At 53.0% G+C, this 13,427-nt stretch overlaps 1 protein-coding gene across 1 annotated transcript in view; it reads right to left on the bottom strand.

Moving 5' to 3' along the window:
• Positions 1-1,916, bottom strand: part of EXT1 (exostosin glycosyltransferase 1) — a 177,637-nt gene extending 175,721 nt beyond the window's left edge. The window contains exon 1 of the mRNA XM_031050573.2: positions 731-1,916. Within this exon, the coding sequence (XP_030906433.2) occupies positions 731-1,677 (947 nt within the window). The 5' untranslated portion in view covers positions 1,678-1,916. The remainder of the gene's footprint in view (positions 1-730) is intronic.
• Between the last annotated feature and the right edge of the window lie 11,511 nt (positions 1,917-13,427).

Below are 13,427 nucleotides of genomic sequence, written 5' to 3'. Positions count from 1 at the left end.
TGGCTACACAGTGCCATTGCCAACAAATGAAAATAAAAATGAGGGGAAGCCTCAACCAAGAAACCAAGAAGCCACAGAAAACACACTGTGCTGCACTGCCAGTGTGTCCTCTCACATTTAAGTATCAGAAACTCAGACACATGACTCGAACACAGCTTTTCTTTTTCCTCCTTTCTTTACTGATGCTGTGCTGGTTTGAACCGAGAGGAAAAAGACAGCAAAGCAAGTCACTGTGGAGATACAGAGACACCGGCCAGACACCAGGTAGTGTGTCTTGAAGAGAGCATCCAGCAGTCACTCTTAGCAGCTAAGCCACCAGAAAGCCAGGCTCACACACACACACTGAAAACGGCTGAGGACTCATACAAACTTTGTCTTGGAGCAGTGAAGGCACAGGGCACCCACCCCAAGAGGCACTGGGGGTATGAAGGGCAGCACCAAATGCCAGAGCATCCTCCGGCAGCACCTCTGTCACTGGCCAGGGCTACAGATGCAGGTCATCAGTACCCGGGCAAGCAACGCCTGGGCTGTGGGACGCGGCGCTGCCCTTCAACACCTCCCTGCCACCTCCCCGGCCAAGGCAGCACCGAGCCAGCCCCGACCCACCCAAAGGAAGAAACCGAGGCTTTCCTCTGGCCGCTATCAGCGTGCCGGCACACATCTGCCAGGCAGCCGGGGCTGCCTGCAGGGCCAGGCACGGTCGCACGGAGAAGGGGCACCGCTCACTTACTTTTCATACTCGGCGTTGTCTCGATCACAGCGCGAATCCTTGTGCTTTTGCCAGTCTTTGCCATGCTTGCAGGTGGTCAAGAGGACAACATCCTCACCGTTATGGACATGATATAAGGCATTCCTGGTGTCTGACCCTATCCCCGTCAGGTACCTTTTCCCCTTGAATACCAACATGTACTTCCTGAGAGGAGGGATGGTGTTAAACCGCAAAAATCCCTTCTCCCCTCCTGTCCTAGGATGATCCTTAGAAAAGAGCGGGATAGAAACGTCAAAGTTGGGTCTGAAGTTTTCAGTACTGATGCTGGCTTTGGCCAGCATGGCCTGGCCGATGTCAAACCCCACATCCTCGGTGTAGTCGGGCCAGGTGCCGGAATATAAATTAAAAATCAGGTGGTTTCTGCCGTTGTTCCACAGGTGGAGACTCTGCACCTTGGAGCGCAGGTTGTGCACGTACTGGGGGGAGAGCTGGTCCCGGTCCAGCGTGTCCAGGCTGAGGACGAAGAGGCAGGCCTGGCCGGGGTCGGAGGTGTAGAAGCGGGAGCCCTCGATGGCGGCCAGGACGTTCTGGTAGCTCTCGGCGATCTTCTCCCCCTTCTGCTGCGGGTACACGTAGACCTTGAAGCCGTTTTTCCGGCACTGGGCGAAGTCGAAGCAGGACTCCATGCGGCAGCGGCGCCCGCGGTAGAGGCCGGCGCTGGCGTCCCGCCGCTGCCGAGGGGAGACGCGCCCGCCGCCGCCCTCGGGGCCCGGCCGCTCGGCCGGTGCGAAGGGCCGCAGGGCGTCGGGGAAGCGGGGCCAGGGCCGCTCGGCGCCGGGGCGCGGGCCATGCCGGCTACCGGGCGGCGGTCGCCGTGCCGCCTGCAGCCACACGCCTCCCAGGTAGACCAGCAGGACGAGACAGGTGCCGGCGGACAGCAGCGTCAGGTAGCGTTTTTTGGCCTGCATGTGTCCGGCGGGGGTCCGGGGGGCTGCGGAGGAAGGCGGGGGCGCCCCGAGCTCGCCGGGCGCCGCTCTCAGCTCCGCTCCGCCATCTTCCCGCCGGCGAGCGCTTCAAACTCTCTTCGCCCACCTCCGCTCGGCGCCGTTCCCCAAGCCGCCGGCCGGGGCCGCGCATGTGGGCGACCGCCGCAAGTTTGTCCCCGCCGGTCTCTCAGGGGCGGCGGGCGGCGGCGGCCCGGCGGCGGCCCGGCGGGGCGCCCCGCATGCACTCAGGGGCCGGCCCCCCGCGCGGGGCGGGCACCGGGGCAGCCCCGCTCCCGCCTTCCCGCCGCTGCCTGCCCTCTCCTTCGCCACGCTCCCGCCCGCCCCTCCCCTCCCCGCGCCGCCAGCCCAGCCCAGCCCGGCCCGGCCCGGCTCGGCCCAGCGCGGCCCCGCCGGCTCACAGCCCGCGGCCGCCCCGCCGCAGCCTGACGAAGCCCTGCATCGCCCGGCTCCCCCCGCCCGGCCCCGGCGCCGCTCGCTGCTCGCCGCGCTCCCGCTGAATGGCCCCCGGGACGGAGCGGCGGCGGCGAGGACCCTCCCCCCTCTCCTCCTCCTTGCCCCTCCTCCCTTCCCCGCCTCCCCCGGGCCGCAGCCACCGCCTGCCCCTCCGAGCCCCGCGCTGCCCGCCCGGCCCTGCCCCGCTCTGCCCGCCCGCGGGCCGCGACCCCCGCCTCACCCGGCCCCCCGCGCACCGCCCCCACCCCGGCACCGCCGCGCTGACCTCATCCAGCCACGCAGCCCCGCGCCCCCATTGGCGGGGCGTCACGTCCGGGGGGGCGGGGCTTCCGCTGCACCCATTCATAACGCGGCGGGAGGGGGGCGCCGCCGGTGCGGTCGCCGCTACCGGGACGGGAGGGGGCTCGTTACTGGTGGTGGGTGTCCCCTGTGGAGGCAGTGGTACCGGTGCACCACGCACCGCCTGTGCTCCAATACTGTGAGGCCTGGCCTGGTCCTTGGGGGCCTTTCTTCGTCTTCCCACCCGGCCTGGTCTCCCCCGGCCCGGTCCGCTGCCACCGCCCCCCGCCGGTGCAGCCCGCAGCCCCCGGCCGGCGTTACCCCGGTGTGTGCCGGTGCCGCTGCTGCCCCCTGCCGAGAGCGGCGCCGCCGTGCTGGAGCCTCCACGGGGAGCGGGGACACAGACCCGGCTGCCTGACGTGGGGGAGAGACCCCATAACCCAAATACTGCCTGCGAACAAGCGCCCTTCGTGGTGCGGGCAGCGCCTGCCCTCCCGTCTGACGGTGGGGAAGGTAGGGGGAGAAAAGACGTGGCTCCGCTGCTTGCGCTGGAGCTGCCGTCAAGCCCAGAGCTCCCCACCGGCTCCAGCCGGGAGGGGATGTCCCTGGGGAGGAGGCCCTGCGTGTCCCGGAGGTGGATTCCTAGGGCAGGCAGACACTGAGAAAACGCTGATCAGCTGAGTAGTGTGCGGGGAGCTGCCTGAGCACCCAACCACCCCTGCAGCGACGGGTTTGTGCTTCGTGTCATCCCTCCTTGGCGGTCGGTTCAGCCGCCAGCAGCCTGGGTCCGTCGGGAGAGCCCTCCTCTCCCGGGCAGGCTGCCGGTACGGCGAGCGGAGGGGTGGCGGGCGCAGCTGGGAGCCCCGGCTTGCTCCGGCACACGCGGTGCTGGAAGGGGTGATGGCACCAGACATAGTTGTTCGTGTTTCAGTCCTGTTAGCTCAACGAGTAATAGCGGGGAAATTGAGTGGGATGGGCTTCAACTGGTTGCACAAGACCCTGGATGTCACGAAACTATCAGTGCTAAAGCCTGTGCCGGTGCTTTCCCTGATGTTCCTTTACAGTGTTAAAGCTGTAACAAACTCACCTTCCCCCGGCTGCAACCCCACCTCCCGCCCTCCTGCTGCCAGATCCAGAGGTGTCTCACATGAGCTCAGTGACAGAACGCATGTCTTGGCCAAAAGTATCACCATCCCTGTGTTTTTCCATACTCATCCCACGACTGAGATGTGATTCCTATCGTGTTCTTTCCTCTTCTCCCTCCACTTTTGCAGAGTTAAAAGGGATGAAATGTAAGGGTAACTTGAGTGAAGACAGTGTGCCTCCTCAGCAAAAGAGGTGAGAACCTACCGTGGAAGGGCACATTACTGGCAGTAAATGAAGTTTAATCTTGTTGCTGGAGCCAAGAGAAGACAATTCCCTTCCAAAATAACCTGACTGTAGGGATGATTGTTGAAGGAAGGAGGCCAGGGCTTGAGGCAGAAGAAAGGAGTTGCAAATATTAATGATACAAAGAAGTCAAATTCTGAGAAGAAAGTCATATTTATGGCTGGCGTAGATTTGGGTCCAAGGGGCAGAAATTTTGGCCAACGACCTGATAATGGGGAAGCAGGATTAAATATTAATGTGTTAATTAACCCTGTAATCCTTTCCTGAAACATTTGTCACAGCCCACATACAAACCTGGGATGCTGTTCAAGAAGAAAAGAGGTCAGCTTCTTGAAAGGTGAACCAAGGCTGCTCGCAGAGGCACCTTCTGTCAGGCACAGGAAGGTGGAATCCCATTACTGGCTGCAAATTAAGCCTCTGGGGACCAGTTTCAAACAGAAAAAGAAGCCTGTAAGGTTTGCTGCCTGTGCCAAGGACAGTAGCTGCTGCTGTAGGTTTTGAGGATGGGGTGCTGGGGAGCCTGTAGCACAAAAGTGCTGCTCACCGCAACAGAGAAGTGTGGGAGGGAAGTGAAAGCTGTTGGGTTTCCAGCTGAACTGCCATGTGCTTGCGGCACCTACGCTGCTGCCCGCTACACAACAGCAGTAAATACTTCAGCTTTAACATATTTGGATCTGAACAAGGGTAGTTAGGGTGTCATTTTAGAGGACAGAGGAATAAACCTTTGCAGATCACTGCTACCAGGTTTTACCCATAGGATTCTGGAGAAGTGATTCAGAGCAGCCCTGTGGAGAATGACTTGGGGGTGTTCTGGGCTGCATCAAAATGAGCGTGACCAGCAGGTCAAAGGAGGTGATCCTGCCCCTCTACTCTGCTCTCGTGAGACCTCACTTGGAGTATTGTGTTCAGTTCTGATGTCCTCAACATAAAAAGTCCAGAGGAGGCCACGAGGATGATCAGGGGACTGAAGCACCTCCTGTATGAAGACAGGCTGAGAAAGTTGGGGCTGTTCAGCCTGGAGAAGAGAAGACTGCGTGGAGACCTCATCGCAGCCTTCCAGTATCTGAAGGGTGCCACAGGGATGCTGGTGAGGGACTCTTCATTAGGGACTGTGGTGATAGGACAAGGGGGAATGGATTCAAACTTAAACAGGGAAAGTTCAGGTTAGGTATAAGGAGAAAGTTATTTACTGTAAGGGTGGTGAGGCACTGGAATGGGTTGCCCAAAGAAATGGCAAATGCTCCATCCCTGACAGTGTTCAAGGCCAGGCTGGACAGGTCCTTGGGTAACATGATCCAGTGTGAGGTGTCCCTGCCCATGGCAGGGGAGTTGGAACTGGATGACCTTAATGTCCTTTCCAACCCTAACTATTCTATGATGATTCTATGAGTTTTCTGGAACAATGTCTCCATACTGTTCTGGATCGTGTTGTGCTGGGCAAGGCTTACTTGGGGAGATACATGCATACTCCTAGCTGCAGGAGAGGAACTATGATGATCAGTTGTCTTTTTGAAGGCCACCTTTCTAAACCAGCTGTCACCCACCACTTGCAATGTTCCCACATACAGAATGAAATGAGCCTGGCTTCATTTTGCTGCTGTTGTTCAAGACCTGTGGGCAGCGTGGCAGCTGACAGGAATCTCACAGCCTGCCTTCAGTCTTCAGCCAGAGTTCTCCGCAGTCCAGGCAGGCACTGGTGGCAGAGTGCTCCAGAAGTGGAAGCCTACCTCTGTCTGTAATAAATCTTCCTGCATCTGCTACCAGGCAGGAGGATGGTGGAGCACAAACCAGTGTATAACAGAAATCCTGCTTGGGGAAGAGGAAGAATTGGTGGTGAAAGGGTATTTCAGCATATCCACTTGGCAAATACATGAGTCACAGCCCCCAGGTTTGCTCTGGCCACTGGTGCCCGCTAAGGGTCTGCAAGCTTGCAGGTGGCTTTTGACTCTGGTCCATTACCCTTTGCACTCTTCCAAATAATTTATATCTTCATACGGCTGGCAGTTGTCTGGGAATCTGTCCAAGCCCTCAAATGAAAGGCCAGGAGATGGAATCGGTTTTCTATTTCTGGCTTTGCAACTTAACACCTGCCCAATCTGTGGCAAGTCACTTGGGGCCAGATTCTTAAAGAGGTGGATTAGTGTGGGCTTCACGTTTTGGGTCTTGCTCTTGGTGTCCAGCTTTAGGTGCCTCCAAAGTTTAATTCCTAAGAGTCACCCGCATGAAGCCCATGGTACCTTCCACTTTTTGTATGTGAAAAATATCCTACTGCTTTGCACACTTGGATGCACCCTAGTTTTGATGTTGTTGAGTGATGTCCTTGACTAACGCACTGGGCGTTAGTTGTTCCTCCATCTACTTTGCCTACATGGTTAAACTCTGAATCACAAAACATGCATCTCCAGAGGTCCCTTCACCCTAGGAAGGAAGGGACAATAACAGTTCTGTGATTCCAGGGTTGAAATCCACACAAAACGTAAGGGAAGAAATGCTGTCACACGCTCACCTTTCCCTAACCCCATTTTCAAATCTGGTAACCCTGTGCCTAAAGCTTTTGCCCAAGTGGGAGACCTAGAATCGTCCTTGTGTCTTCCAGGAGAGCATCCTCTCAGAGTGGGTAGAGTGGGACTCACCTCCTGAGACTGGCTTGTTCTAGTAACTACCTGGAGTAATCACTCTACTGGGTTACCTGGGGGCCTCAGATTTCCAGCTAAATTGAGTTGATAATGCTTTCCTGGCTAATAGGACAGTGCCGGAACTGATTTATCACCACTGTCAAGTGTGTCATGATCCTAGGGAGAAAGAATAAAAAACGTAGTGCAGCTGAAATATTTGGAAGGTCTTGGCAGCAGGCACGTATGCAGTTAAAAAATGTTACCCTGTTGCTTAATAAGCTCAAACCATCATTATAGAATCATACAATGGTTTGGGTTGGAAAGGACCTTAAAGTCATCTGTTTCCTACCTCTCTGCCGTGGGCAAGGATGCCTCACACTATATGATGTTGCCCAAGGCTCTGTCTAACCTGGCCTTGAACACTGACAGGGATGGAGAATTTGCCACTTCTTTGGGCAATCCATTCCAGTGCCTCACCACCCTTACAATAAAGAACTTCCTCCTTATATCTAACCTGAACTTCCCGTGTTTAAGTTTGAACCGATTCCCCCTTGTCCTATCACTACAGTCCCTGACGTCTTGGTGATTTGGATGTGCTTTTCCGTGGCAAAGTGCAGCAAGGGTTTCCAAAGAATTAAGCAAAACCTTGCAGAGACAGCAGCCTGGGGCTCCAGATTTGGTTCTATATTTAGAAGCCTACATCATAGAATCATAGAATAGTTAGGGTTGGAAAGGACCTTAAGATCATCTAGTTCCAACCCCCCTGCCATGAGGACAATGACAGCAGCCCGGTTTCCACAGATCCTGAGTACCCACAGATCCCACTTTGATTTGGGTGATTATCTGCAGATCGAAGATGAAAGCTTTTAGCAGAGTCCTTACCTGAAGACCACAGGAGAGGAACCAACTCCTGTAGGATGTTTGCCCACCTTCTGGGTGGGCTCAGAAGGTCCCTAGGAGGCAAAGTCAGTGCTCACCTTTTATTCAGTAGTCAACAGTGCTGGGCTGAACTTTGAAAAGCATTGTTTGAAGGCCACTCCTCAGTCTGGAAAGAGTTAAGGCTGGCTTACAAATTGTCTTTGCCTTCAAATAGCCCTTGCCCGGGGTTATGTTGCTGTATCAAAAACAAAAGGAAGAAAGGACAAAAGCAGGTAAAGACAACAGATTTTCAAATGGTTGTTTGTGGAGTGGTAATATTGTTAAAATGCTTCCTCAGCTTGAAGCAAATTAAAGCGATCTTTGCTCCACAAATTAATACTAACACTATGGTTGTTTATCACATCTTGGTAATATCACATGGGAATAAAAATATCAACTCTTATCCGTTCAAAAAGCAGAGATGTAACTGTCTGAGCTTTAGCAGTGCAACAGCTGTTTCTCGTGTCCTCGGAAATAATTGGTTGTTACAGAGCTGTTTAAATGTGAGAAAATCACTGTGGTTTTATAATTAGTTTATTTTTAAGGGAAAACATAACTGCCCTTTGCTAAGAAGGTGAAGGTTTCAGGTGGGATGGAGGGATAGCAGCATAGGCGCCTGATTTACCGTGACATTAAACAGATAGTAAAAACAGGTTTATAAATATTAAGATCTTAATCTCACAGCAGAGCTCTGCTGGGGAAAAGCCAGAGACAAATAAGGCTTTGCCTGAAACTCGCTGTAGGGTCAGGGCCCCAGCGTGCTGCGTTACAGAGCAGGGTGACTGTGCTGAGAGGGTACAAATACGAGCAGCTGACTCTGACAGTAGCATTGTATGAGATTCATTAGAGGACTTGGGTGCTCTGTGGCTATTTTTAGTGCATAATTCATAAAAGCCTCCCTTTGGGTGCAGCTGAATTCGGAAGCACCTGGAATCCACAGACACATAATGTGGTGGGACTGGGAAAGCTCCCTGGCTGCCTGTGTCTGTGCTCAGGTATGCACAAGGTCACTGTCCCACACATCCCTGGTCCCCCACATCTTTCCCCCTGCCTCCCCATGCACTCCAGTTCCCCACTTGAGCTTAATTTTCCCCTCAATATCCCCCAGGAAGAGACTTGGCCAGTGGCTGCTGTGGGGAAGGGCCCCCCTGGTTCACACCAGCCCACTGGGCAGGAGGGTTAGCAAAAAGGGAGGAGGACATGGGATGCTGAGAGATGGGCACTATCCTGTCAAAGCCCTGCAGAGGTGCTGTGCCATGGGTTAAATCTCCACTCTCAGTTTTGGGAAAGAGCTGGCAAGCACTGCTCACTCTGTGAGTTTGTGGCTGGGAATCCCCAAGGAGGGGAAAGGGAAGCATTGAATGACTGTACATGGCACAACCCTATCCCCAAGGTGGCACCACCCTATCCCCAGGATTTTATAAGGGCTTTTTAAATTAGGTCCCTGCCTATTGCTTTGTCTTGCATGTCCTTGGATTTCGCTGGCCATTCCCTTCTCTTCTGTGCCAGATGGGGAGTGCACGGTGGCCTGTGCAGTGTGTTGAGGTGTCTGCATGTATCCAGCTGGGCTTTGGCTCATAGCTTCGCTGGGACAAAGTGTGGGCATGAAGGGCTCTGCAGCGTATGCTCTCTCTGTGGGCTGCCCTATGACAAGTGTCTCACAGCAAAGGCGGTCTGGTGGAGGGAGCTGTAGCTCTTAGGTGGGTGCTATCCCGAGGAGCACCAGCAGCCTTAGCAGAGCCTGTTTATTGGTGCTTCTTCCTTCGAGGAGTAATAACTTCCAGATTTACTCCCTTTCTAACTGAGCATCTTTCAAAGTGGGTGTAAAGCTATTTAAATAGCTCCTGTGGAGGTGGGATAAGAAATTGCTCTTATTCCATAGTCTGTAATCAACACCAAACAAGCACTTTTCTCCACTGCACACACAAACAGGCAAGTACCTACTAGCAGCCTCAGTACTTTATTTCTGATTATCTGCTTGCTGGTGTAAGACACGAGGAATTCCACAAACAGAGCGTGGTTTCTATTTTATTTTATTTTTAATCCAGTTATATCTCTGTATGGTTTTTACCCCAGGGACTCCTCAGTGACTGCACTCCAGGAGAAAGCGAACCCCCACTGTGGTGCATGGGCAGTGCAGACCTGCTGCAGCCCTTAGAATCATAGAATCAACCAGGTTGGAAAAGACCTTTAAGATCAAGTCAAACGTTTACCCCAAGACTGCCAAGACCACCACTAACCCATGTCACTGAGGGCTTCATCTAAAGGGTTTTGAACACTTCCAGGGATGGTGATTCCAGCTCTGCCCTGGGCAGCCTGTTCCAATGCCTGAGCACCCTCCTGATGAATAATTTTTTCCTTATATCCCATCTAAACTTCCCCTGGCACAGCTTGAGGCTGTCAGCTCTTGTCCTGTCTCTTGTTTCTTGTGAAAAGAGACCGACCCCCACCTCACTGCATCCTCCTTTCAGGCAGTTATAGAGAGCAATAAGGTCCCCCCTGAGCCTTCTCCAGACTAACCCCTCCCAGGTCCCTCAGCCATTCCCCATCACATTGCCCTTCTCTGGACTTGCTCCAGAAACTCAACTCCTTGCTGCCCAGCACAGCTGAGCCACAGCATGGTCCTGCACAGCTCTTCATGTGCAGTTTGGAAGGGTCAGGGAGCTGGTCTGTGACCCGCTTCTGTCCTCCTGCACCAGAAAGAGCTTGCAGCATCCCTGGAGGAGGCAGGGGCTGAGGGTGTCCTGGGGTGCTCTCCTGGGACATGCGATGTTGGGCTCTTTGCCAGCTCACCAGTGGGAAGAGCCTCAAGTCTGAGTGCTGATTGCTTTGGAGGAACAGACTCTAGTGAAGGGGCATGTGAAGACTGTGCAGCCCCAAACTCATCCCTGTTTGGATGGAGCAGAAATGTGGTGGGGAGCAAAGAGCACAGAGAAGCCCCAGGCCTTCAGAGGTGATGGAGTCAGAGGAGAGACAACCCGTATGGTGGCTTCCAGAGCAAGACCATGTCTGTACCAAATGGAAGTGTAACCACTCACCGTGGCAAACCCCATCAAAAGTTTGGGTCTGTGCTGAGTCAGTTCTGTAGCTGGGGTTGTGTGGTGTTTTTGTGCACTGGGTTTTTTCCTTTTGGTGCAGACATGGGTGGCAATCTGATTAGCTGATGATTCACGATTTGACTAATGCTCCTACTTCCCCCAGTCCCCACCTGTTCAAATAACTACTACTGTAATGTAGGCTGCTAACTTGAAATAAGTTTTCCAACCCCTTTTGTAAATGAGCTCTGGAAGCTGCCTTAAGTCACATCCACGGTCAGAAGTTGTAATAGTTTAACTTAAATGTTTTTAAAACCAACTTAACCTGGTGCAAAACTCTACATGGGCATTTAGGAAGAAACAAGTTCACTTTGAGCTGTTCCTAATCAGCTAACGCCATGATCAGAATGCTGGTCTGGTTTCCAAATCCTGCTGCTCAGTGTTACTTCTTGACAAAGGCTATTCTCTCCCCAGCCCTGCTCTGCAGAAGTACTGCTTCTCACCCAGACCCCACAGCAGGAGTGAACGTCCCCATTCAAGGAATGTGGAATTTTGTGATGGATGGGGTGAGAAGAGGCTGCTCCATGCGATTTGACTGCCAGACCTCAGTGGAGTGGAGGGAAAGGCATGGGTTGAGGACAGTGACTCAAGCCAACGCAGGTACCGTCACATCAGCCAGCCTGACACCGCACCTTTGATCACCCAGTCCCATACCCACCACTCATCATTGCAGTTAAACCAACCCAAGTGCGTTACAGCAGTGGCTGTGCATGCCCTTTACACCAATTTAAACAGATCAATGAGGATCAGGGCAACTTCCCAGAAGACCTAAATTATGCAAGTGATACAGTGTAAGGAAAAAAATAGAAACTGGGGAAATGCTGGTAGTGAACCCACCAGAGGATTGATTTGTTCTATTCCCCCAGTTCCCCAATTGCATCACAAAGGTTAGACAGTTTTGAAGAACATATGAGTTTCACCATTGTGAAGACCCTTAGGCAAATCCCCATCTCTCCCAGTCCCCTTCTGACCATGCATTCCCCTGCACTCACCTGCCTTTTTCCCTGCACAGCCCTCAGCTTCTGGTTTGGTGCAATGTGATGTGTTTAGCTCTCACATCCTCCATTGAAATAGATGTCTAATCCTTCTCCTGTAAAATCCCCCTTCCCCAGTGGCAGGTTGGCAGGTTGGGGTTTGCATGGGCAGGATGCAGAGCCTCTGGACCTCCAAAAGTTAGCACAAGGGCAGCAAAGTGGTGGTGTGACAATGCTGCTGCTGCAGTCAGGATCCAGGTTCTACACCAGGGGAGGGAGATGCTTTGCCTGTGGGTAAAAGCAGTAGGCTCACCAAAGAAGTGCCTCTCCATAGACGGGTGTGCTAATTTCACCCCTGGCAAACAGCATTAATATAATACATCAAAGCCAGCTGCATTAATAGCAAACCAAGGGAAAGGATTTGCTATACATGCTAGTTACTTTTCAAATGCAAATGTCTGTTTTAAATCAGATTAAGACAGAAGGAAGCCTAGAGAATGCCAATAATTAATACATGATAAAGGAATAAACATCCAGGGCATCAAAAGGTAAAACACAATCACAAAGATGAAAGTAATCCATCTTCTCTGCACAGCTCGCTCTGCTGCATGGAGTAGGTGGGTGTGAGTACCCGTTCCCATTTCCATAGGTAGGTGGTGAGTGTAAACCCAAAGCAGCTGCTGAGGAAATGAGAAGAATACTTAAGCTCAGCCAGGGAAGTGGAGAATCCCTGGCCTGGGATGGGCTTGGCTGTGCTCAGCTCATCTCTGCTCTCCAGACTCCCCAGATTATGTGAGCCATGCTGCTGTGGAGAGGGAGCATCTGTTCCTTGGCATGACCTCAGTCCCTTCAGAGTGTGCACACCTTGCTTCTGTGGCTTTAAACCAGTGGAAAAGGTGGTGTTTGGGATACCCATGAGCAGATATCCATGAGTGGACATGTGAAAAGCAGGGTGGCCTCTTCTCCTCTCCCCTTGCTCCCCTAGACCTGCATCTTGAGCTACAGTTGAGGTTACAGCAGGATGTATCTCATAGAGGAGTAGGAATAGGAAATTGGAGAGAAAATGTTGCAGACTCTATCCCCCTTTCATAATTCTTACAGCAGAGTGCTGGCATCAGACCCCTGGCAGTGCCCTTTGGTTTCACTTCCTTCTTCAACTGATACTTATAGCAGCATTTACTCTGGCTTTATTAACCACCAAACTGCAGCAGCCTTGCATATCAATTGCATCAAGAGATAAGCAGGCCTGACTGGCACACAGTCCATGCATGAGGGAAGTGAGCTTCTCTGAAGGCAGATAAACATCACTGCTGATGTTTGAAAGCTACTGCTCAACTGTGAGCTCCCTCAGAAATGCCCTGCAACTGCTGGTTCACTGCCTGCCTAGGTACCAGTACCTGGATTTGGAGGGTGCTTCTAAGCCCTGGATATCAGCAAAGGATCAGGAGTTTCTTCCCAGACCTCTTAGGAGCTGTGCTGCTGTTTAAAGGTTTGCAAGGTGCCCCCAGATCAGAACACAGGGTTGAAAAGTCAAATCATAGAACCACAGAAAAGTGTGGGTTGGAAGGGTCCTTCAAAGATCATCCAGTCCAACCCCCTGCCATGGGCAGAGACATCTGGGACTAGATCACATTGCTCAGAAGCTCCAGGCCCCTGTGTCCAACCTGGCCTTGAGCACTGCCAGGGATGGGGCAGACACAGCTCCTCTGGGCACCCTGTGCCAGCGCCTCAGCACCCTCATCATAAAAATATTTCTTCCTTATATCTAATCTAAATCTACCCTCTTTTATTTTAAAACCATTGGCCCTTGTTCTGTCTCTGCAGACCCTGGTAAAAAGTCTGTCTTCCATATAAGCCCCCTTGAAGTACTCAAAGGCTGAAGAACCCCATCTCTCTCATTCTGTCTTCATAGCAGAGGTGCTTCAGTCATCAGAGCATCTTTGTGGCTTCCTCTGGACTCACTCCAACAGGTCCACATCCTTCTTGTG

The sequence above is a fragment of the Melopsittacus undulatus genome, chromosome 1, assembly GCF_012275295.1.
Source record: "Melopsittacus undulatus isolate bMelUnd1 chromosome 1, bMelUnd1.mat.Z, whole genome shotgun sequence".
NCBI classification, from domain to species: domain Eukaryota; kingdom Metazoa; phylum Chordata; class Aves; order Psittaciformes; family Psittaculidae; genus Melopsittacus; species Melopsittacus undulatus.
This window is presented reverse-complemented; position numbering and strand designations above follow the sequence as displayed.